Genomic DNA, 25,696 nt, shown 5'->3' on the forward strand with positions numbered 1-25,696 from the left:
AGAGTCTGGGGAAAAGTGGTTTGATTAATAAGCCTAGATTCCGAGTAGCCCAATTAGAGGAGCCATTGAGGTTTTTCACACAGTGATACACAGGAGCACCGCTTCATCTAGTATTGGCCGTCCCTCAAATCTGAATTACAGCTGCCGTTTATAGCTCTGGCCTGATGAAACCAGGATAGCCTGAAGTTGATAGTTGATGGTAAGAGGATTGGTGCCACTGGGACAAAGGGAGAGGTTCAGACTCGGATGTATGTAAGCTATTATACGTTACCTGTAATTGGATTGGCAGACAAGGTTGTTTTGGAAAACATCTCCATTTAAAGGATCACGTTCATACTTCTGCAACACGAGAAGCAACATTAACCCTAATCTTAACCTTATCTGAGTATCCCCAAAACAAAATGCCTCGAGCCACTGGGACGGTAAAACCGTGTGTGTGTGTGGGCTGCTGCAGTCTCTGTGAAAGAGCCACTGGAGTAGCTGTCTAGTCCTGACAGACCCTCCTCCATCTGTGCTGTAGCTCTCCAGCAGCCAGCCGCTCTCCCAGGACACTACTCCAGGGCAATACCAGACGAGCTCCTGGAGCTACAATGATCCCCACATACCTCACCCAGCCTCCTCAGCCCCGCAGGATATAGCAGACTCGCGCGATTTAAGGAATTTAATTAAGCCCTTAACTGCGGATCTATAGCTCCCATTTCGCCTGGAACGAGTAAGAGATATGGAGGAGAGATCAGGTTTGGAACTAAGAGCTAACAGGAAGCAGTAAGCCAAAGCTTCAGTATCCTTTCTGTGTGCCCGCTGCCCCCATACAAAGGCATTGGCACCTGACTGGAGTAAAGTGACTCCATTGTTAGAACCATTGTTAGTTCATTGTCCAGAAGGCTGTTTGTGTTCTCTCAAAGTCCTTTCAGCCACTACGTTATGTACACAGAGCTGCACATTTGTTAGTGCCAGCCTGCATCTCTCTTTCTTTCCCGTAAAAGGAATGGGTAGAAACCACTGAACTGGACCTAGTGCCCACAGATTCCAGACCTGAGGCAACAGTTAAACAGAGAGGAAGGAGGGAGAGGAATATGGATAGTTGGAGAGAGAGAAAGAGAGGTAGTAGAGTTCACTCCCTGTAATGTAAATGTAGCATTTGAACCCCACTCATCCTCGACCCTGTACCTTTAGGCTTAGCCGTGTGCTTGTTTTGGGCTCCTCTATGCTCCCTGTTGTTATTCTTCCTCGGGATTTAGATCTCATCCAAGGGCTTAGGAAGGGATTTGACACATAGACCACAGGAGGGAGGGAGGCCAAAATATAGAGAGAGAGGCCAACAGAGAGAGAGGGAGGGAGAGAGGCCAACAGATAGAGGGAGGGAGGTAGGAACTAAGGGAGGTAGGAACTAAGGGAGGTAGGAAGAAAGAGACCAACTGAGGGAGGGAGTTGGGGATCCATTTCAGGCGCTCAGAGTGCAGTCCAGACGAGTGGTCAGGTTAAATGCAGCTCTTAAGGCATCCACATGCTTCCCAGCCAACGCAGTTCCGAAGAGATAGTGCATATGTTATGACATTTTTACGTTTTTGTTCGTTTTGGACATCCGTAAGGGTTTTTTCTGCAGTTCAGGAGCACTTTCGGAACTGAATTTTAGAACTGAATTTTTATGCCCCATCATTGGTGATTGGTCAGTAGTAGGGATTCTTCAATATAGTACAGTGCATTCGGAAAGTATTCACACCCCATCACTTTTTTTGTGTGTTGAATTTTACCCCCTTTTTCTCCCCAATTTCGTAGTATACAATTATTAGTAGTTACTATCTTGTCTCATCGCTACAACTCCCGTACGGGTTCGGGTGAGACCAAGGTCGGGAGTCATGCGTCCTCCAAAACACAACCCAACCAAGCCGCACTGCTTCTTAACACAGCGCGCATCCAACCCGGAAGCCAGCCTCACCAATGTGTCGGAGGGAACACTGTGCACCTGGCGACCTTGGTTAGCGTGCACTGCGCCCAGCCCACCACGGGAGTCGCTGGTGCGCGATGAGACAAGGATATCCCTACCAGCCAAGCCCTCCCTAACCCGGACAGCGCTAGGCCAATTGTGTGTCGCCCCATGGACCTCCCGGTCGCGGCCGGCTGCGACAGAGCCTGGGCGTGAACCCAGTGTCTCTGGTGGCACAGCTAGCGCTGCGATGCAGTACCCTCGACTACTGCGCCACCTGGGAGCCCCCCCTTCACCTTTTCAACATTTTGTTACGTTACAGCCTTATTCTAAAATTGATTAAAGAAATGTTTTTCTACACACAATACCCCATGACAAAGCGAAACCATTTTTTTAAACCATTTTTGCAAATTTATTTAAAATTAAAAACGGATACCTTATATAAATAAGTATTCAAACCCTTTACTGTGAGACTCGAAATTCAGCTCAGGTGCATCCTGTTTCCATTGATCATCCTTGATGTTTCTACAACTTGATTTGGAGTCTACCTGTGGTAAATTAAATTGATTGGACATGATTTGGAAAGGCACACACCTGTCTATATAAAGTCCCACAGTGGACCAAGCCAATTAGGTTGAAATAATTGTCCCTAGAACACCGGGATTGGATTGTGTCAATGCACAGATCTGGGGAAGGGTACCCAAAAAATGACGCAGTATTGAAGGTCCCCAAGAACAGAGTGGCCTCCATCATTCTTAAACTGAAAAAATTTGGAACCACCAAGACTTCTTAGAGCTGGCCGCCCAGCCAAACTGAGCAATTGGGGGAGAAGGGCCTTGGTCAGGGAGGTGACCAAGAACCCGATGGTCACTGACTGAGCTCCAGAGTTCCTCTGTGGAGATGTGAGAACCATCTCTGCAGTACTCCACCAATAAGGTCTTTATGGTAGAGTGGCCAGACTGAAGCCACTCCTCAGTAAAAGGCACATGGGAGACTAGTCAGGATCGAGGGTAATAATGAACGGAGCAAAGTACAGAGAGATCCTTGATGAAAACCTGCTCCAGAGCGCCTCAGACTGGGGCGAAGGTTCACCTTCCAACAGGACAACGACCCTAAGCACACAGCCAAGACAACGCAGGAGTGGCTTCGGGACAAATATCTGAATGTCCTTGAATGTCCCAGCCAGAGCCCGGACTTGAACCCAATCAAACATTGCTGGAGAGACCTGAAAATAGCTGTGCAGCGACCCTCCCCATCCAACCTGACAGAGCTTAAGAGGATCTGCAGAGAAGAATGGGAAGCTTGTAGCATTATATCCAAGAAGACTCCAGGCTGTAATCGCTACCAAAGGTGCTTCAACAAAGTACGGAGTGAATGGGTCTGAATACTTATGTATATGTGGTATTTCTGTTTTTTATCTTTAATACATTTGTAAACATTTATGAAAACAGTTTTTGCTTTGCCATTGTGGGGTATCATGTGTAGACTGAGGAAAACAAACTATTTAATCAATTTTAGAATATGGCTGTAATGTAACAAAATGTGGAAAAAGTCAAGGGGTCTGAACTTTGCGAATGCACTGTTGTCATTCAACGAGAACTTGTTTTCATGCACATTATTTTTATGGAGAAATACTGCACGTAACATCTTAGTTAGATGTAAAGTTGCGCGACTAAGATTTCCTCCACAAAACATCAAAATGAATGACATTTTTGAGGAAGTTTATACTGGCTACGGAGTCTCGAAATGGACAAAGTACTATTGACACTTTTTCAACATTTTTTTAAATGGAGTATGCGAGAACACTCGTTCGGTTCGCTAGCCGAGTTCGCTCGGCGCTAGCCGAACTGAAGCATGCTGACGCCTTTATAGTCTGGAGAGAGAGGACATGGCAGTGCTGGGCCACAATGCAGCCAAGAGCTCACTGTACTGTGTTGTAATGGACCATTATGGAGATGAATGAGAGATGGCAGGTCTGTCTGCATCCACCTATCTTAACCTCATGGCTGGCTGCAGCAGGTACACCGCTGATACTGATGTCATCTGATTCTCCTCCGCTCACACACTCTTGACAAATAACCCACACACACCGTCACACAACTCACTGTCACACACGTGCATATATCCTCTCCATTCCAGGCTGTGGCAATCTGATTATGGATCTGGGCACTAACCATCATAAACACCAATTAGGTTTTCTGACCCAGGAACAGACGCTTTCTCTCCCTTTTCTTTCCTCCCAGACATTTTGTGTGATTTTTTTTTTCTCTCCCAGAATTTGTGTAACATGATTTAATCAGCTGTGTAATGAAAAACAAATTGTTTTGGCACAGCGTGTGGTTGAGGACGGGGGTTATTACAATACACACCCAGCTTTAAAAAGGTTGAGCAGTGTGTTCCTGGCTGCTTCTCCCTCTCCCTCTCTTCCCCTCCCTATGGCCCAGGCCACGGGAGCTGATGGATGTAGGGTCACGTTCCAAGGCCCTGTGTGTTTGTGTGTGCACGTTCATGCGTTGCCTGCATGCATGAGCCTAGTATTGGGGCAGGCCCTGGATCATTAGTGATGGTGGAAGATAATTTCAGCAATAGGAATGATGACATTGGAGGCAACACTAAGACCTTATGAATACACAATGTCATCGACTGGAGACCTCTGCATTGCCTGTCTGTTTCTCTAATGAATTCCGTGCTATATGCTGTTGGGCTTTGTCAGCCCTTTTTTTGAAATACGGACCTGGAAAACCACTTCAACCCAATTGGCACGGAGAAAGGTCAAATTAGTTACACTAATGTTTATAAACAAGTTTGCTTTTCTAATGAAGTCAAAGGGATGCCAGTTCAATTTGGGAGTCTGTGTAGAATATGTTTTACATAGCACTCACTCTCGCACGCACGCTCGCCCACACAGGGATATGTTTTACATAGCACTCACGCTCGCACGCACGCTCGCCCACACAGGGATATATTTTACATTGCACTCACTCTCGCACGCACACACGCTCGCCCACACAGGGATATGTTTTACATAGCACTCACTCTCACACGCGCACACACACACACACGCACGCTCGCCCACACACACACACGCACGCTCGCCCACACAGGGATATGTTTTTGGCTCTTACCCTTTGGTCCCTGTACTAGCCAGAACTGATTCATGCAGTGATAATGTTAGAAATCTCCCAGTGCTCGGTCTCTCACACAAAAGCTAGAATAGCAAAAGTGACACTAGTTATTATTTGGGGAGTCAATGATTACACACCATTAGCAGACTGAAATATGGTTAGTCCTAATACACACACTGGCCCATCAGGGTGACTCAGGAAGCGATATCACACAGGAAGCAGGGTAATAGAAAGAATTTAGAAGGGCAGCTCTGACCCGGGCCTGCTGTTTAAAAACAGGCAGCCCAGATACACATTGTGGTGGACATTTTTATATCACACACACTGTGGAGAGATAGTATCGGAGGAGTAATGTGTGGTCTTTTAAGTTAATTTGGTGTGATGTTAAAACAGATGAGTACTATATCTAAAGTCACATTCCTAAGACAGGAGGAAGGTTTTGACCCCACTGACGTGTGTCGGGTTGACGTAAGTTAGCAGGTTTATGGAGGTGTGAGCTCTCTAGGGAATGTTTGTGTGGTGGGGTTTTGACTGAGGTAAATGTTTTGACTGAGGTAAGTGTTTTGACTGAGGTAAATGTTTTGACTGAGGTAAATGTTTTGACTGAGGTAAGTGTTTTGACTGAGGTAAATGTTTTGACTGAGGTAAATGTTTTGACTGAGGTAAGTGTTTTGACTGAGGTAAATGTTTTGACTGAGGTAAATGTTTTGACTGAGGTAAGTGTTTTATGTTCTCTTCCTGTGCAGTGATGTTTGGTGGACCTGAGGTTTGGTAGAACTGTGTTTGGTGTTCTATGCAGTCACAGTGTTGTTTGGAGAAGCTGACTTAATTAGCTGCGTTGTCTTGTTGTCGCTGCAGTGGCATCGGGAGGAACTGGCCGTGGGCGTCTGGAGGCAGCAGCATCCTGGCGGAGTACGGCACCCTGCACCTGGAGTTCATGCACCTCTCCAAGCTGTCAGGGAACCCAGCCTTCGCAGAGAAGGTGAAAGCTTGGGAGCCACAGCACATTCCATTCCAGCGCATTAACTAACACCAAGTGTAACTGAGCACTCAGCCAGCCTGATGATGGGGTTATTCATAGCGGTGACCTTGATTACTATTCATGTTAATGCCTGTTCTGCAGGTAAATGCCTTCTTTCCGCTCTGAGCCACCGGCCTCTCTCTCTCTTATGCCTCCCTTAACTGCCGTTCCTGCAGTAAGGCCATTTAAAGTGCATTACTGTGCCGTGCTGCTGGAAGATTAGGCGGCCATGAGGTATTTGCAGGGAGAAAGTAGAAACTCTTTTCCTCCTCCTCCTCCTAGGTCATGAACATCCGGAAGGTTCTGAATCGACTGGATAAGCCCCAGGGACTGTACCCCAACTATTTGAACCCTAACAGCGGACAGTGGGGACAACGTAAGTCCCCCTCATCCCTCTCTCATCTCACCCCTCTCCTGTCTCATCCCTCTCTCCCATCTAATCCCTTCCACCTCCCTCTGCATCACTGTTTAACCATCTCTCCCATCTTCCATCTTGCCCAGCCTTCTCTCTTTTCACCTCTCTCATCCCTCTCTTCCATCTCACCTCTTTCCCTTTCCATTAGAGGTTCACCAGTGGCTGTCAATCGATGTTCCGCAGCCTGTAATTATCAAGGTATTTACAGCTGGGAGAGCCACTTCAGTTCAATGTGAGCACTTCTGATTGAGTGGGCTGTGCATTAGAAGATTATGTAACTTAATGCTGCCCAGGGGGTGAGGGACATCAGGGAGAAATAAGTATCTGTGGCTAATGACAGTACTTAAACATGGTGAATACTGCCAGTAAAGTTAATTAGTCCTCTCTCGCTACAGTTCGGTCGTGATACCTCCACACAATATACTACTCAAACTCTCCTGCTTCTTTGACTCAAGGCACCCCAACAGTTCAGTACCCCCATCCCTTGTATGGAGCAACTTCTGCTTTGACATTACCCAGCTCCAGCCAGGCCACCTCTTGACAAAACAAGCTTCAGACCCAAGAATTGCCTTGTCGGTAATCTACGGCACAGTGAGGCGGCTGGGGAGAGGCGGTGGTGGGATGCAGTAACCCTGCAGTGTGTCCGTGCTCAGACAGCCCTGTGCCCAGCAGACAGCAGCTTGTGTGGATCCCTTCTCAAATTATTGTTTGTCTCTGAGCCACACAAAAGGTTAATGAGATGCACAGACCAGATCAGACCAGACCAGTCCCTAGCTCAGCCATATGCTGCTGGCTGTAGCATCCTGATGGACCCACTGCAATCTCTATCACACACACTTTAATTTGAATGCATATCTTAGCTGTTTTGTTTGTTTTGCTATTCTGTGCGATACCTCCCTGTGTGTGTGTGTGACCCTCTGTAATTGAATGGCCCCTCTATGCCCTCGCTGAAATGTCACGACGGATGAATACCCATACTAACTGTCTGTGTGTTTGTCTCTGCTGTAGTCCTGGTCAGAGAGGGTTCAGCGCTAATGACTGACCGCTGTGCATCCAGCCCCTGGGTCAAACTGGGTGGAGGGGATCAATGGAAGGGGAGGAAGAGGAGGGCAGCCGCCCGGCTTGTTTCTCATTCTCTCTGACAACTTGATCCATCCCACAGGGTTTTTTTCCCCGTACAGTTTACAGCTCCATAATTTAGTGGAGCATAGGTGGTGTTGACATCGGGTCACCCAGCAGAGTGATGTAGTGACCCAGGCCAGGGTGTAGTGAGGTGGGGGTGCTGTCAGAGTCCTGTGTCTCTCTGGATGACTCTACATCGTTGGGTCTTTGAAAAAGCACTTCTTAAGTCCCGTGTAGTAGTATTATTATAATTATCATTACAAGTAGCTATTCTGATGGGAGCCAGCCAGGTGAGGGAGAGAGTGGCTCTGTGAATTGCTGACTGACTAGGGGAAAGTAGCTGTACTACACCAGTAATGTCAAACCAAGCCTTAGAGAACACAGAGAAGGTTCCAAGACAAACATTGCTAAAGGCACCTCTAAAAGTGTTTGTGGTCTACATGGTCAGTGTTAGCTGGAAGAAGAATTTCCAACTAGAAGAAAAACAACTCCATTGACAAATAGCCTGAAGTATAGGAATGCTAATGTTGGCTGTGACAAAAATGTAAAGCTTCTTTTTTTTTTCCAGGTTCGCACCAGAACCATTTGCCACCTGAGGATATTTTACATAAAGGTCACTTGTGATCTGTATTTACTGGTAGAGTAGACCTAAGGGGGATGTCATAGAAAAGGTCTTTCCATTCTCAGTGTTTCTCTGTCAAGGTACAGACGGTCTCTCAAAGCTCTGGTGATGCTGTTGTAGTTGATGTTTCAATACAAACCATCAGTACAGTGTCCCTTTAGAGCCACGTATCTGGCAGTCACATCTTCTTGTATGTGTGGAGCTGCCTAAGACATGGCCCACAGACATGACGGACATCGCATCAAACCAATGGCATAGACCGCAGACATGACTGTCATCCTATCACACCAATAACATGGCTTACAGTCATGAGGACATCCCACCGTTAGGGAGTGAATGTTATTTACAGTATATTAAGGGGTACATGGAGGTAATATTTTACCTGGACTTCCCTGAGCGTTTGGGGGAAAAAAACACGTTAACCTCCCCTACAAATTGGTCATTAAAACCAAATAGCAGGGAATATTAAATCCCTTATTAGTAGGCTATAAATGTTGCAGTTTAAAATTCTATCAAATCAGTGGTTGAAATCGCCTGCTGTATTCATACCATATTCATGTTATCCGCAAAAAGGAGGCCTTTACCAATGTAACAGTTAAGGCCCGTCCACACCAAGGACTATAACGAACTGCGTTGGCGAACATCCACACTAGAGGAAAGTGTATCGTTCCGCATTATCCTACACCTGTCGATCAGTATCCTACACCTGTCGATCAAAGCATCCTACTGCGACGCTGTAGGCCTATTCATAAAGTGGTAACACAGACCATTCAGTGTTTCAGGGTGTGTTCATTGTCATAGTGACAACTGCAAATAATACTTCAGTGTAGGCTACATGTAGTTTAATGACAAGTATAATATATTAACTGGCATTTTAATGAAATGTAGATATTCAACAATAAACACTGTTTAGCCTGCTATTGCTTGTCTTGCCATGTCATTGCTTGCTTGGCTTGCCATGTCATTGCTTGCTTGGCTTGCCATGTCATTGCTTGCTTGGCTTGCCATGTCATTGCTTGCCTTGTTGCTCAAGTGGTTTAAGTGATTTTCATTTTTCTAATGGATGTCAATTATTTTGGCTCTTTTTCACTGTGCACATCACTGTCTATCCTGTGCAATCATTCAATACATCAGTGCTACAACGTTATCATCACTGGACAGTGATACACTCTCTAGCCGCAACTTTCCCCGGTGTGCATTTTCTACGCTGTAGGCATTCAGCAATTAGCAAGACCAACCTGCTTCTCTCCACGGAAAGCCTATTAGGTCTAGCATAAAAATACATCTAATATAGAATTTTGTAGCCTATAGATTTTCCTGGGATTTTCCGAGAGGACTAGCGGAGAGTCTTGCATCCGTAGCCTATAGCCTATTGCACAGTGAATAGCTGGAAGAGATGCGCTAGAGTTGTGGAGCCAAAGACGCTAGATACTTTTGATCATGTTGTGTATGTGGACACCTGCTCGTCGAACATCTCATTCCAAAATCATGGGCATTAATATGGAGTTGGTCCCCCATTTTGCTGCTATAACAGCCTCCACTCTTCTGAGAAGGCTTTCCACTAGATGTTGGAACATTGCTGCGGGGACTTGCTTCCATTCAGCCTCAAGATCATTAGTGAGGTCAGGCACGGATGTTGGGCGATTAGGCCTGGCTCGCTGTCGGCATTCCAATTCATCCCAAAGGTGAACGATGGGCTTGAGGTCAAGGCTCTACGGGCCAATCAAGTTATTCCACACAGATCTCGACAAACCATTTCTGTATGGACTTTGCATTGTGCACGGGGGCATTGTCATGCTGAAACAGGAAAGGGCCTTTCCCAAACTGTTGCCACAAAGTTGGAAGCACAGAATTGTCTAGAATGTCATAGTATGCTGTAGCGTTAAGATTTCCGTCCACTGGAACTAAGGGGCCTAGCGCGAACCATGAAAAACAGCCCCAGACCATTTTTCCTCCTCCACCAAACTTTGGGGTTGGCACTATGCATTGGGGCAATCCGCCAAACCCGGATTCGTCGGTCGGACTGCCAGATGGTGAAGCGTGATTCATCACTCCAGTGAACGCGTTTCCACTGCTACAGAGTCCAATGGCGACGAGCTTTACACCACTCCAGCCGACACTTGGCATTACCCATGGTGATCTTAGGCTTGTGTGCGGCTGCTCGGCCATGGAAACCCATTTCATGAAGCTCCCGACAAACCGTTCTTGTTCTGACGTTGCTTCTAGAGGCAGTTTGGAACTCGGTAGTGAGTGTTGAAACTGAGGACAGACGTTCTGTCAGCTTCTGTGGCCTACCACTTCGCGGCTGAGTCATTGTTGCTCCAAGACGTTTCCACGTCACAATAACTGCACTTACAGTTGACCGGAGCATTTATATGAAATGACAGGCAGCCTAGGTTAAACAGCCTAGGATCAACAAGAAACCCTTACATTATTGTGAAAATAACTTTTCACGAGTTGTCGTCCTTAAGTATGTGTGCGACGCCATGCTTGTTGATTTTTGGTGCTTTCAAGAGAACTGGGAACTCAAATCATGACTTCAGTGGTCTTCAAGTCGGAGCTTTCGAAAGATGCCAGAGTTTCCGACTTTGAATTCAGGTGTGTGTGTGTGTGTGTGTGTGTGTGTGTGTGTGTGTGTGTGTGTGTGTGTGTGTGTGTGTGTGTGTGTGTGTGTGTGTGTGTGTGTGTGTGTGTGTGTGTGTGTGTGTGTGTGTGACCAACGTCCAATTCAGTGAGTCAATCCCAAAATGCTGACATTTTAATTGATTACAAATTACATGACCCTCCTTCAACCTAGCTTCCTTTCCTGATGAAAACTGAGCAGTCAGGCGTTTCTTTTACGCTACGATAGATTAACGAGATCCTATCAGACTGCAGGACTGCAAGACAGTGTGATGTCTGAGTCCTCAGTTCGCAGGCAGTTTAATTTGTCCCTGTCCCTTGTCAATCAGAGCCATGATCAGATCCTTGACCTTGTGTTCCCACTCTGACCTGCTGTTAACCCCTGTGGCATTGACCCCAGTCAGCAAGGAAATACAGTCCTTATGAGGGCAAGACCACACTTCACTACAAACTCTTCCTGGAGCTCTGTCCCTTTTATTACTGCTGACGTCTAATCTATATCCCCCAAACAAGGCTTTGGCTGTTAATGACATATACATATGTATGAGGGGGCATGACAATCACTATGATGAACAGCGGCTTGGCTTGACTGAGGCTCTCTCCCAGACCCTGGAGACTCATTCCTCACAGAGAGTGAAGTGGACAGGACAGCACATCACCCGGCACAGCCCCACACCTCACTGACTGTCACAGGGACTGTCTCTCTTTTATACCCGGCTGTATCGCTGCTGCTCCCTGCACAGCTCAGTCGGTACTCACACAGTGACCGGGGACGTGCCGGGGGGGGACCTGATAAACTCATCAGAATGCCAATCTCCCCCTTGCAGACATCTTCCATACATCAGCCATCAAAGGAGACTAATCCCATTACTCCTGTAGCTTTGTTGGGCTCTGTTTGAAAAGGTGTCCCCGTCCCCTTGGCCAGGCCTATGCCAGACACGTCCCTTTGTCACTGAGGTTCGGAGGCTGAGCAGGTATTAAGGGGCCATCTTCCTGTGTAAACAGCCTCGGGTGCTGAGATGGCCGCCATCATTGGGCCATTCATCATCCTGAGGTGAGGCAGGCCACTGAGGAGGGAGGGCTGCTGCTGGCAAGATGAGATAGGTAAATTAAGCCTGGCTCCAGCATGACGCTCAAATCTTTCGTGTTGTCTCTGTCCTGTAGATCACGTGTCAGTGGGCGGCCTGGGAGATAGCTTCTATGAGTACCTGCTCAAGGCTTGGCTGATGTCAGACAAGACGGACGAGGAGGGCAAGAAGCTCTACTATGACGCTCTGCAGGTAAACCCTCAAGACACCTTATCTAGCCTACACACCTCTCCTCTCTTCTCACCCGTCCTCTCTCCCCCACTCCCATCCCATCCTCCCCACCCCAGTCCCCTCTGCTCCTCTTCTCCTACTCATCCTTTCTTCTCTCCTACTGAGATTTAATGGCTACAGTACCCGTGCATTCCGAAGCGCTGACTAAACCTTTTCACGAGGCTCTTTTGACCTCCATTGAAAGCTTCTTTTGTCAACGCGATAACAACAGTTGGAGTTCTTAAATGACTGAACAGTCCGAGTCGGAAAGCAGTACCAGTTGTGTGGGTTGCTATGTGAAAGCAAGACGTGCTACGCCAGGCAGGGGTTATCTCTGAGTGTGAAGTACTAACCGCACTCCACAGAAGCTGGAGGAGTGAGTAAGTGGGGTTGGAGGAAGCTTTCAGTGGATGGGGGTCAACCAGAATCAGAGCTCTATCTGGTGAGATGTGCTCTGAATGCTGCTAGCCAAATTCTCTGTTTCATTAGAGCCAAGCCTCCTGTCGGAGATAATAATGTTGTTCTCCGTACGGCGGTCCACAAGGACCCAGACTGCTCCAGGATATTACCCTCCCTCCATTCCACTCCCAGCCAGCCTTGTTTCCCCACCACAACTGCCTACCTACCAACCCGCTTGTCTGCCATCCACCTGGGCGAGACACCACAAGCAGGTCACCCACAGCGAGAGGGTCCCTATTGCCATGCCAAGCCGTCCTCCATTTGTGTCAGACAGCCTGAAAGGCAGCTGGTTAGGAACAGACTCTGTTCACTTATTAATGGCTCCTTGGCATCCTCGCCTCAGCGCCGGCCCAGCCTACATGCTCTCTATCCCCCCGATGAGAAACGAAGCAGCCAGTGCTGAACAAGATGTGCCGCTGCCTGCCTCTGTCCAGGTCTGTTTGTTCTCGAAGCACTAGTAGTCTGAGGCTGAGATTGAAGGAAATGGCCTGATATTTTTTTTATTTCTTCTCAGCAGGAAAAGGCTGGGCTGTTGCTAAACAGGATATAGGCTGCCTTTTTAAAGAGACCAAAGGAAATGAAATAACCAGTTTAGGAGAATATTAATCGGCTGATTTTCTGTGGCGGAACACGCCAGGCAATGCCCACCCGCATATAGACTGCCCCATTTACGTGATGGGTCACACACTACAAAAGCACAGATCTGAATTATCTTTTAAAAACGTAATTGCTTTCGGGAGATTTGCAATATTACATTTTCTTGGGTTTTCCCTCGGCAGGAGAAAAGCAAACTCAATGAATATGAAAATAAATGTGCCAAATGAAGCGCTGAACAACGAGGCGCATCAGAGAATGCACCGGAGATAGTATAGCGTTTCAAGCTGCCGTCGACTCGCTGCACATATTTATTCCATATGTTAAAAGGCAGGATTTTTACTCTCTCATCGTTAATGGCCGTGTAATAACCGTGTGTTGTCTGTCAGTTGTGATCTTACTGTATTGGACACCTGCTGTGTGGCTAGCGGGAGATACATGCCGTCGTTTTGAATCATTTGTGATCCTCCTGGTGTCGTGTCTCGCCGTGGATGAAACGCAGCCCGCCATTCCAGAATGTCTCGGGATAAAGTGGCCCTCCCGTCTACAGTAAAAGCCAGGGACAAATAGGAGCAGCGTTCTGTGTCCACGCCACACAAGCAAATACATAATACTGGCCACCAGCTGGGACCCCTGGTTTTCAAACAACATCCTTTTTATCAAGGTTAACAATGCTGTTTGGGTGGTATTTATTAATGTTCCACTCCATTTGTAGTGGGAAGGGCCCCGGTCTGGGACTGGGGTTGGATAGACGGCTCACCTGTATGCCGTTCTTGTCATTGTCCTCCAGGCCATTGAGACCAGTCTGATGAGGAAGTCCAGCGGGGGACTGACGTACATCGCTGAGTGGAAGGGTGGCCTGCTGGAGCACAAGATGGGTCACCTGACGTGCTTCGCCGGGGGCATGATCGCCCTGGGGGCCGACGGAGCTCCCGAGGACAAGACGGGTCACCAGATGGAGCAGGCCGCAGAGATCGCCCGCACCTGCCACGAGTCCTACGCCCGCACCAGTGAGTCTGACTGACCCCATCATCTGGGGCACACCAGTGTGTCCCTGTCTCCCTCTACAGCAGGGGTAGGCTAAGAAGCTCTTCCTCTCCCTCTACAGCAGGGGTAGGCTAAGAAACTCTTCTTCTCCCTCTACAGCAGGGGTAGGCTAAGAAACTCTTCTTCTCCCTCTACAGCAGGGGTAGGCTAAGAAGCTCTTCCTCTCCCTCTACAGCAGGGGTAGGCTAAGAAACTCTTCCTCTCCCTCTACAGCAGGGGTAGGCTAAGAAGCTCTTCCTCTCCCTCTACAGCAGGGGTAGGCTAAGAAGCTGTTCCTCTCCCTCTACAGCAGGGGTAGGCTAAGAAGCTCTTCCTCTCCCTCTACAGCAGGGGTAGGCTAAGAAGCTCTTCCTCTCCCTCTACAGCAGGGGTAGGCTAAGAAGCTCTTCCTCTCCCTCTACAGCAGGGGTAGGCTAAGAAACTCTTCCTCTCCCTCTACAGCAGGGGTAGGCTAAGAAACTCTTCCTCTCCCTCTACAGCAGGGGTAGGCTAAGAAACTCTTCCTCCCAGGTGAGGTGATATTAGTTCTGAAGCCCAGACAAAAGGAGGTGTAGGACTCAACCACAGCTCACACTCACTCTTTCTCTCACACACACACACCCCACCCACCCCTCTTTAGAGCAAGCCAGTGTGAAATGAAAGATTAATGAGCGTTGAGCCTGTTTTCTCTCTGAGGCCAGAGGGGCTGCTGGGTAAGTAGAGCGTAGTGCCAGCCAGGTTAAAATCTTTAGTTATATTTTATATATTTTTGTTTTGCTCATCACCTTCTCCTAGATCTGGTTGGAGTTTTTCACGATGTTGTGTTCTTCCTTGCTTCCCCCTCTTCCAGCCCTGAAGTTGGGCCCAGAGGGGTTCAGGTTTGACGGTGGCGTGGAGGCCATCGCCACACGGCAGAACGAGAAGTACTTCATCCTGAGGCCTGAGGTCATCGAGACCTACATGTACATGTGGAGGTTCACCCACGACCCCAAGTACAGAGAGTGGGGCTGGGAGGCTGTGCAGGTGAGAACTATTATCCTTCAGAATTATCACACCACAGTCCTATCTGTCATGTTTGTTTTCATCCTGTCCCCTCCTAGCCTCCACTGAGAAGAGACTCTTCCTCTTAGAACTTTGACAGTAAATTTAACATTTTAAATTTGACCTTTATTTAACTAGACAAGTCAGTTAACCTGTCTAGGACCCCCGCAACAGCCAGTGAAAGTGCAGGGCGCCAAATTCAAAACAACAAAAATCTCATAATTAAAATTCCTCAAGCATACAAGTATTTTATACCATTTTAAAGATGCAATTCTTGTTAATCCAGCCACAGTGTCTGATTTCAAAAAGGATTTACAGCGAAAGCACCACAAACGATTATGTTAGGTCACCACCAAGCCACAGAAAAACACAGCCATTTTTTCCAGTCAAAGAGAGGAGTCACAAAAAGCAGAAATAGAGAAAATGAATCACTAACCTTTGATCTTCATCACACTTCATGTTACACAATACATGTATGTTTTGTTTGAAAAAGTTCATATTTATATAAAAAAATCTGAGTTTATCCTATGGGACTCCCAATCACGTCCGGTTGTGAAACGGCCTGAAATCAAACCAGGGTCTGTAGTGACGCCTCTAGCACTGAGGTGCAGTGCCTTAGACCGCTGCCCCACTCGGGAGCCCAAAAAGTGAAAAGGGCTCTGTACGCCAACAGACCCCTGTTCATTGTGATGTGTAAACTCATTCAGGTCTACGCACCGCTAGTTCTGAGTACAGTAGTCATTAAAACCTCAAACTCTTCCTTCCTCCATATACTCCTCTCTCTCTCTCATTGCTATGCGGCAACAGATCAGAACAGTGGTAATGTTGAATGCTGATTGCTCAGATCCCAGAGCCATGCTGTTGTATCCACTAATGACATGAGATTACCTCTGATGGGCCTTGTGTTAGCCATAAATATGATCTGGAGCCTGCCTGCCTGCCTGCCTCTCTGCCTGTCTGCAGATAACTCCTCCTCCTGCCCTCAGCCCTCATTCAGCCAGGGTGGATGTGTAAACACTGCAGCCCCAGCTCCATCCCCCTCAGCTCCATTTTCTCCCTGAGTCATATTGCCTAATGCAGCCTCCTCTCCTCTTCCCCCCCCCACCTGCAGGCAGAGCAGCCACACTGAAGGGAAATATGCTAGTTCAACAACAAGCGAACACCACCGTGCATACCTCTACAACACCCTGCCATAAGAAACAGAGTCAACTCAACACTTTTTCACCCTCCGTTCTCTCATTCTTCTCCCTCTCTATTTTCTGTTCTCTCTCTTTTTCTCTCTCTCTCTTTCCTTCTGTCTCTCAGGCTCTGGAGAAGCACTGTCGTGTGGAGGGAGGCTACAGTGGAGTGAGAGACGTCTACGCCTCCAGCCCCAACCATGACGACGTCCAGCAGAGCTTCTACCTGGCAGAGACACTCAAGTAAGGCGCTAACACACACACACACACATTGTCATCTTACTCTGCTAAGAGCCATCTGGAGACATAGCATTGACATTTTGGCCTTGCCATTAGAGAGGAATAAAAATCGATCTTGTCAGAAAATCGATCTGTTTTTTTTTTGCATCCTTGTCATCATACTTCCTCCCCCCAGAACCGTTCCTTGAATAATTATAGTATTGGATTTGTTTGACAATATAATGGTCACATACATATAGAAGTAATTGTCCTCCCTATAAGGCCATTATTCTCTCCTGGACAGATCTACCTAAACATAACTGGTACCGTAGAATCTATTGGGACAAAATGGGATGCAGTGGATAAAGAGAAGCAGTTGTTCAGGTGTTTGGGTTTATCGTCACTGGGTATTTGGACAAATCATGATTTCGCAGGTGTTCGCATCTTTCGGATTTCGGAAGGGGAGGGTACATTCGGCCCGTAACTTGCTAAGAGGTTAGAACTCCTCGTTCCAGTTCCGCACCTCGTTTTAGCATCTCTTCATCTCTTCTCTTAATGGGCAATATTTCCACTTTTCAACCTCATATTCATCATCTCCAGCACCAAACCAGTGTCTACATATGTGACCGACCGGCTCGATTCGGTCTTATATATTAACATTTTTAATAGTGTTTTTTTACATTGGATAAAAGTAGATACTTTCAGGGAAAAAAAGTAGAGCTAGAAAATTGTATATCATACACAACAGTTGAGGAACTAAGGGAAAGTAATTCTGCTTTGAAAGTTGATAAACTTGTAACCCCACTTTTGAGAAAATGGCCCTTGAACTACTGTAGAGCTCCCCTTTGTCTACACCCATTAAGCATTGTCAACACCCTCTTAAGCCTTAGCCCCACCCATCTCTTTAAGGATTCACATGTGAGGCCACGTGCTAAACAGAGTGAATACGATAGTGTACTTAACAACCAAAGATTTCAAGACTGAAGGCTGGTTTACGTCTATCTATGTCAATCTGCACGTCTGTAGACCGTTGTCGCAGTGACATCATGAACATTTATTTGTCATCCGACATCAAACTTATCTTTGTCGTTATGAAAAAGTATTAGCACAAAAACGACAGGCTGCATGACATCAGCAGCCTGGTGGTCCAAAATAGCATAACTGGTTTATTTTAACACCAATTAACCTGTCTGTTTAAAAATGTATTTAGTATCTGTTTATCTAGAAAAACGGGTAACTAAAAGCAACTAAAAGCAGGACATTCTACTGGAGAATTTTACAACTTGGACACTGTCTCATTGGCCTGACGTTATATGCTAATTTGACTTTGGTGCAGGTCATGTTGTTCTTCACATTGACATACAAGTTTGTTATGAAGGCACCTGAAAGTTCACTTGTTCTAGAAGGCATTTCTAACTTTTTTTTAACTTGATATATTTTTAAACAAAACTTAGAAGTGCACCGTTTTCACATATGTTGACACTAGTATTGTGCTGGAGATAATTCAAATTTGGTTGAAAAAGTGGTGGAGTTGCCCTTTAACACGTATGGATCCTAAACTTGATCGAGCAGCTGATTATTTACGTGAGACTTTAGTTCTGGGTTAACCAAGATTATAAGGCCATATAGAGGAACATTGTCTATATCCAGGCAATGTTTTCCTGGTAAAGAGAGTCACACCTACATTTTGTTTCATGACACCAAAAACCTGCTCTAGTATTTCATCACACCCTAAAAAACAGACACGTCTCTGTGTTTTGTGTTCTCTGACAGCTTCCTGACATTCAGTTTGTTTGAACACTTCAAAACAGATCAGAAGTAGAATGTCTTTCCCCCAATGAGCACTCACTTCACCTCTGTCTGTGCTGTGCCTGCTGGCCTCTGAGGAGAAACAACTGACGTCCTGTGTGTATTGTCTTGTCACGGCCGGCTCAGACAGGCAGGCTTCTGCTAGCACAGTGTGCACTGTACTACAGGGACCTCAGCAGTCTTCTCCGAGATTGATAGCAGCAGTCGCACACAGACACCGATAAGAGGAGGCAGACTGCTTTTACTGAGCCCTTATACCCTCTCTCGCTCTCTGAAAATCTCTCTCTCTCCTTTCTCTCTCCTCTCTCTCTCGTTCACTATTGATAATAGCGCAATGCCTGGGGGGTTAGACAGACCATATAATGTGGGTCCAGTGAGATAGGCTCATTGTAACATATCTCTTACCGGCGTATAGATGGGTCTCTCTGTCTATTGTCCAGTCTAATCCTGGTCTGAGAGAGATTTAACCCCCCTCTATGGTTTCTATGGCGTATCAGTGGTGTTGTTTTGCTCCCCTCTTGTGGGAGCCTTGTCAAAGCACTCTGGTGTGACCTTATAAAGAGGTCACAGGCTCTTTGTCCCTGCTCTGTCTCCCCACACTGCTCTGCTCTGGGGGCTAGGGGCTGTAAGGACAGCCACGTCACCATGACTGACAGATAACACCAAGCTGCACGCAGGAGAGAAGGAGAGAAGGAAATGGAAAGAGGTAGAGACCTGGGGGAGACAGGAAAAAAATACAGGTTCAAGGTTGGGAGGGAAAGGATCCAAGAGAGGTAAGTGAGGACGTCTTGCTGTAACAGTTGACAACCACAGCAGCAACAGTAACAAATACGTGCCCGTTTCCCTCCTTCTGTGCAGTAAACAACTCTGTGGCACTTTGATTTTGGTGTTATTCTTCCTTTTTTTGCCCAAACCCCCAAACACCTGGGCTAATCTGCCTCTCTGACTGATGCTTATATGAAATGCTGTGTGAGTCCCGCCACCTAATAGAGCTGTTAAACTTCTCTAGCATTTCATTTAATGGTGTTGGAAAGTGCTGCAATTTTGCGAATAGGGTCTCTCCAAATGCCAGGACTCCCCAAATGACTCGTTTACTAATGCTTGCAAAATCCATCTTTTAGGCTCTGGCTCTCCCTTTCTCCCTACTTTCTCCCTCTCTTTACCTCTTTCTGTCTCACCCTCTTTCTTCCTGAATCCCCTTTCTCTCCATCACTCTCCTCCTTCTCTCCATCGCTCTCCTCCTTCTCTCCATCACTCTCCTCCTTCTCTCCATCGCTCTCCTCCTTCTCTCCATCGCTCTCCTCCTTCTCTCCATCGCTCTCCTCCTTCTCTCCATCGCTCTCCTCCTTCTCTCCATCGCTCTCCTCCTTCTCTCCATCGCTCTCCTCCTTCTCTCCATTGCTCTTCTCCCTCTCTCCATCGCTCTTCTCCCTCTCTCCATCTCTCTCAGCCTCCTGGCCAGGGTTCTCCTGCCTTTGCGTGAGGTCAAATTAGCAGTAATGACTAAATGTAAAGCTGTATGTCTGGCTGTTTGCTTTACTTGGCTCGTCACACTAGCGACTCCTTGTGGCGGGCCGGGCTTCTGCAGGCTGACATCCGGTCGTCAGGTGAACAGTGTTTCCTCCGACACATTGGTGCGGCTGGCTTCCGGGTTAAGCGGGCGGGTGTTAAGAAGCGCGGTTTTGCGGGTCATGTTTCGGAGGATGCATGACTCGACCTTCACCTCCCAAGCCCGTTGGGGAGTTGTAGCGATGAGACAAGATCGAAATTGGGGCGAAAAAGGGGGTAAAATACAACACCAACAAAATAAAAAATAAAATAAAGAAGGATGCTGTGCTGCTATGACTTAATGAGTTAGTTGTGTCTTACTACACATTACTAGTGGAGTGAAATGAGGCTTTGGGTTCTGAGAACGCTGGGGGCTGGTGCGAGGGGAATTTGACTGTTGTCATTAGTGACTGAAGTACTCAATTTTTGTTTTTATTATTTTTGTTTTTTTTTAACTACTAATTGACTGATGTCATTCAAGTTAGTTCGTTTTTTTCCGTGAGCTCAATACGCAAATTGGACAGTTTCTCTAGAGATCAATCAGATCCAGCCTGAAGTATGCGATGTAGTAGGGAGTTGTTGTAACGTTTCTCGTCGGAAAGGAGACCAAGGTGCAGCGTGGTAAGTGTTCATGATTCTTTAATTACTCAGAACACCAAACAAAGAATAATGAACGTCACGTTCTGCAGGCTTCACAGAGCTAACAAAAAACAAGAACCCACAAACACCAAAGGGAGAATGACAACTTATATGTGATCCCCAATCAGAGACCACGATAAACAGCTGCCTCTGATTGGGAACCACACTTGGCAAGAAACAAAGAAATAGAAAACATAGAAATAAAGAAACTAGAATGCCCACCCTATTCACACCCTGGCCTAACCAAAATAGAGAATAAAAGCCTCTGGTCAGGGCGTGACCGTTGTAGTTTCTACATAGTTTATGCGATAAACTAATTAGAATATTGGCCTGTATTCTACATAGTTTAGCGCATAAAGCGTGGTAATGAACTACAATGGCCATAATCCATTGCGCATCTACGGAAGAGGCACAAGAATGCGCAGTCACGAGGTGATATCGAGAGCAGCTGTTGCTTCGCGGTATCTCTACCTGAACATACATGATCTAAGTGATTTGATAGTTGGTATTCAGCAGTCATAAAAGTATGCCTTATTTACATTGAAGAACTACTAAAATGGTGACTTTGTCAGACGGCACAGGCAGCAGCTCTATAGAGAAGAGATGATGACATGGAATGAAAACATAGCCACCAAATAAAACAAATGTAAGATACACAACATCAGAAATATTTCATTAAAGTGAATAGTAATCGGCTGTCATCACCATCATTGGATTTTTCTAATCTGTTTTATTCTGTGTTACAACATTCAACCCACATTTTTAATAATGAAACCGAACAGATCTCAAAAAAGCACTAATCGCTCAGACTACTCTGCTTCTCCTCACTCTGGAAATGGAGTGGCGCCCGCAAGGTTACCGTGGCTATGCAGGGCGGGCGTGGCGTCATCCAATCCCTGTCCATTTTATAGTCTGTAAATTTTATCGAGTGTCACATCTGCACCTGATTAAGGACTTTTAGGGTATAGGCCCTCCTGCACTCTAACTGCTGCTGCTGGGCTCAACTTTTTGGATTTGCGACTTCACGCCGAGCCCAATAGCTTTTGGCAGGCGGCAGGAAACATAAATTGTTTCGAGTCTTGTCGTTTTAATTTATTTATCATTCTACATTGTTTGCTTGGCTCACCCCAAGCTTGGCAGGGAAAATATTGGCATGGGAGAGTTGCTGAACTGTTTGTTCCCGTAGTTGGTTTTGGGATTTGTGAGACCGTTCCACTGTCCTCTCTGACACTCTCAGACATCTAGTGGATGTTCTCGCAGACTGATGCACTCATGGACATCAAGTAGGAGTAGAGGTTGTTGATGTAAATATCTGGGTTCTCTTAAGGCCTCGTGTTGATCAGAAATTAGTGTTTGAACTAAACTGAGTCTCGCTCTCCTTCCCTCAGATATCTGTTCCTGCTGTTCTCTGATGACGACCATCTTCCTTTCGAGCACTGGGTGTTCAACACAGAGGCCCACCCCCTCCCTGTCATCAAGAAGGAGATGACGGACACAGACAAGCCCAACCAGCTGGAATAGAGTGGACCACCCCCTGACCTGACTCCACCCATCTTGGAACTCCTCTATCCCCTCCCTCTCTGAGCAGTGGGCGGGGCTGTCTATTTTACTCCTCCCCCACTGTGGGTGGAGCTCACCCAGGCAGGTCACTCCCCTGGTAGACTGGACTCACTCCTGTTTTTGAGTCCATGATCAAACCAGATGGAACCGGACCGGGCTGCCTGCCTCTCCTGACCCAGACTGCCCTCTACTGGGGACTGGGAACCACCACTCAGAACCACCTCGTCCATGAGTGCTTGTCTTGTCATCATGTAGAGATAACAATCAGTCTGCATGCTGCCCTCCCCTCCCAGTGCTGTAGAGGCTGTAGGATTTACCCTCCTCTGTGAGGAGAACAGGACACTACTACGCTGTAAGATTCACCATCACTCAAAAAAAGCCATACTGATTTGAATACAGCTTTATCATTTTCTTTCTTTCCATGTATTTCGGGTATGTGATTGTGGGTGTGACTGAAAACAGATTTTATGTCAATCAACATATCGGATTTGGGTTGTTCTTATCGTAAATATGATTTTAGTCGCACTTAAACAATGGACCATTTAGATGTATTTCTGTTAAAGACCCAGAGCTTGATTCTCACCTGCTCTATAGCTGAAATCCAGTCAAAATAGTGCCTTTCTGTCTGAAATAGTCTATCGAATAAGCAGTTCAGGCAAATTGCAAGGCTTTTATTTATACAGGTAGTCTGGTAGTTAGCAGACGGTCCAGGTGGCATTGGCTGAAGGTTTTATCACCTTTACCACACTGCCATCTAGTTTTGGACAACCAGTACTACAACAGTCCAGTCCTCCAGTCATTTGAGTGTAGCAGGTCGCAGTAGGTTTATAAAGGGGATGAAGTCACGGGGAAAAGACCTGCAGTGAGGACAACCTCTCAGTTAATGAAGTGGACACATTTACCGTTTAGCTTGGTCCCTTCCTGAAATATGGAACGTGTTGGGAAAGTAGAGTTCATCCCTTCTATCAACATGTCATCAATTCATTCAGCCTAGTCAGTTTGTCAGAGCTCACTTTATTTCCCAACCCCCATCAACATGTTCCTTTGTTCTTAAATCGACAAAGTTGCCGTGTGTTTTTGTTTTTTCTTTATTAGAGGTGGTAAAGACAATGAAACCCATGTGATGTAAAATAGTTGCTATGCTGATAATTTATTCTGTAGTACATTGGAAGGAAGGTTTGGGATCAGGCCCCTAGGTGGCACTGTGGAGAGCGAGGGCACTGTGTTGAGCGAGGGCACTGTGTTGTGGATTATTTGGGAGTTGGGGGAGACCAGGGCAGAGTCAGACCAAGAGCTTGGTAGTCAATCATATGGAACGAATGCATCGTATGAATGAATGTACCATCAAATGTGATGTTTAAGATTATTTTGCCTTCGTTGTTCTTAATTTGTTGATTTGTTTGTTGATTCCTTTCTTCTGGAAAGCACAAAATGCTGAAGGAATGTGTCGTGGTACCCATCAGAAGAAGCTGTTAGTCCGTTCAGGAGAATAAGAGGAAGCACAAGAGGAGTTGTTTAGTTGTGTTGACATGCAATGAGAAGATGCAAGTAAGGTTCTCTGTTCACTACACTGGATGAAATCCACTCACATATGAACATGTAAACATGCTGAATACTGTATAGAGAAAAGAGGACCAATAGATTGAAATGGTCACATACGGGACACATCATACATAGACATTCACACTCTCAAACACACTCATGACCATGGAAGTTTATGGACACTCAGACATGGATGTTAGAGAGAGGAGTGTGTTTGTAGGAAACCGTAGTCAAACAGTTCTGTTCTTCTGCGGTGTACTTTCACAGACAGGGGGCGCTGATGTTCCTAAAATGTCTCCCCATACATCTTATTGGGAAATGGATGGGGTACGATCAAGAGGCCTTCATCTTTTTTTGAAGTCATATTCTGACCCTAGAAAATTTAAGAATTTAAGGTTTAAGAAGCCTCACTGATATCCGCTACCTGCTGGAGCTACACTCTTCCAGGCCTCCTATTGAAACGCCAGCAGGGCAACCTCGGCTTTCTCTACTGTTCTTTAAAAAGACAAAGTCAAAGTAATCCCTGTTTACCTTACTGGAGGAAGCAATATTAATATCCATATATGTTGAGATCCCCCTCCACCTAGTTAATTATGGCAGCCATTCGGGCTCCAGGGAAGAGAGTATCACTCACTATACACTGTAGATATGACATTGCTGCATTCACCGTCTCTGAGAGCCGAAAAGGCGCTGCATAGTCAATCCGACATCTGCATTGGCTGTGCAGTATTTACTGTGGTACAGCCTCTGCAGAAGTCAGGGCGTTCATACTTTGTGAGCTTTGCAGAGCAGTGCAGAGCTGTTGTCAAGGAAGTGAGTTTGTGTTTATACAGGACCTCCCGCCTTCACCTACCGTCAACCAATCATGTCAAGGCGGAGCTATACAGAGCCTTCCGCATTGTTACAAAATTCGAGAGGCTCACAGGGATGCGGTACGGAGCTCAATTTGGCCTCTGAGTGCCTCCAGAGGCGTCGCAATTGCGTCACACCATCCATATGGCGCCTCAGATCAAGCATAAATTGTCTCTAAGTGTCTCCCGACTGTTGCAGCTTTCGGGAGCAGAAGGGATGACTCGTAGGAATACAGAAAACGGTAAAGTCGCTGTAAAATGAAAACATGACACATTTATTTTCCTCTTTCTTTCAGTATGCAGACTAGAAGACGTGCTGTTCATTTCCAATTGACTTTGTGGTTGAATATTGTGTTGACGATCTCTCGCATTACAATGCCTTTTATTTGTGAATCTCTTGTTAATGGTTTCGTGAAACAACCTCAGAAATGTAAACTGTACAATATTGCTGATAATCATTCCATTGCACATAGGTTATTTGGGTTAATGTTATTTTAATTTTGTGGGAAATTGTTATGTTTGTTTTTGTTTCTTTCATATTAAAATGTAAATATTCCATTCTACATTTATATAAATCTTACGAACTTATGGATGAAATGATGTTAATGAGCAGCAAAAATTTTCATAAACTATATTTGTTACACTTCTATTGTGAATAAAACAATCTTTTAATAGATAGCCTTTTTGGTGTTTTCATTCTTAAATGTAATCTTGACATCAATGATATTAGTCCTCCAATGGGTCAAATGTGTCTGATAATCAGAGGCTGTACAGGGCTCTCACCACTATGTTTTATCAGCGCTGTAAGAGAGAGGATACCAAACCACTTCCAAGTGAAGCTGTATGTATAGCTATTCTCCACTAGGTGGCCGAAGAGTATCAAAACATTGATGTATTGCTCCTCTTTCAACTCTGCTTGCTTTGTCTTGACCTTCAGACATGCTTATTGCATGTAGTTGTATGCGTCGTTAATCAATCAAATGTATTTAGAACGCCCTTTTTACGTCTGCAGTCGTCACAGTGTTTATACAGAAACTCAGCCTAAAACCACAAATCAATCAATCAAATGTATTCATAA

General features: G+C 46.1%; 1 protein-coding gene across 1 annotated transcript in view; it reads left to right on the top strand.

The window, feature by feature from the left end:
- Positions 1-25,294, top strand: part of LOC112217585 (mannosyl-oligosaccharide 1,2-alpha-mannosidase IA) — a 157,899-nt gene extending 132,605 nt beyond the window's left edge. The window contains exons 6-12 of the mRNA XM_024377994.2: positions 5,911-6,034; positions 6,356-6,449; positions 12,019-12,134; positions 13,996-14,215; positions 15,082-15,254; positions 16,578-16,693; positions 22,054-25,294. Coding sequence (XP_024233762.2) covers positions 5,911-6,034; positions 6,356-6,449; positions 12,019-12,134; positions 13,996-14,215; positions 15,082-15,254; positions 16,578-16,693; positions 22,054-22,186 — 976 coding nt within the window. The 3' untranslated portion in view covers positions 22,187-25,294. The remainder of the gene's footprint in view (positions 1-5,910; positions 6,035-6,355; positions 6,450-12,018; positions 12,135-13,995; positions 14,216-15,081; positions 15,255-16,577; positions 16,694-22,053) is intronic.
- The last annotated feature ends 402 nt before the right edge of the window (positions 25,295-25,696 follow it).

This window comes from Oncorhynchus tshawytscha, linkage group LG18 (assembly GCF_018296145.1).
Source record: "Oncorhynchus tshawytscha isolate Ot180627B linkage group LG18, Otsh_v2.0, whole genome shotgun sequence".
NCBI lineage: Eukaryota > Metazoa > Chordata > Actinopteri > Salmoniformes > Salmonidae > Oncorhynchus > Oncorhynchus tshawytscha.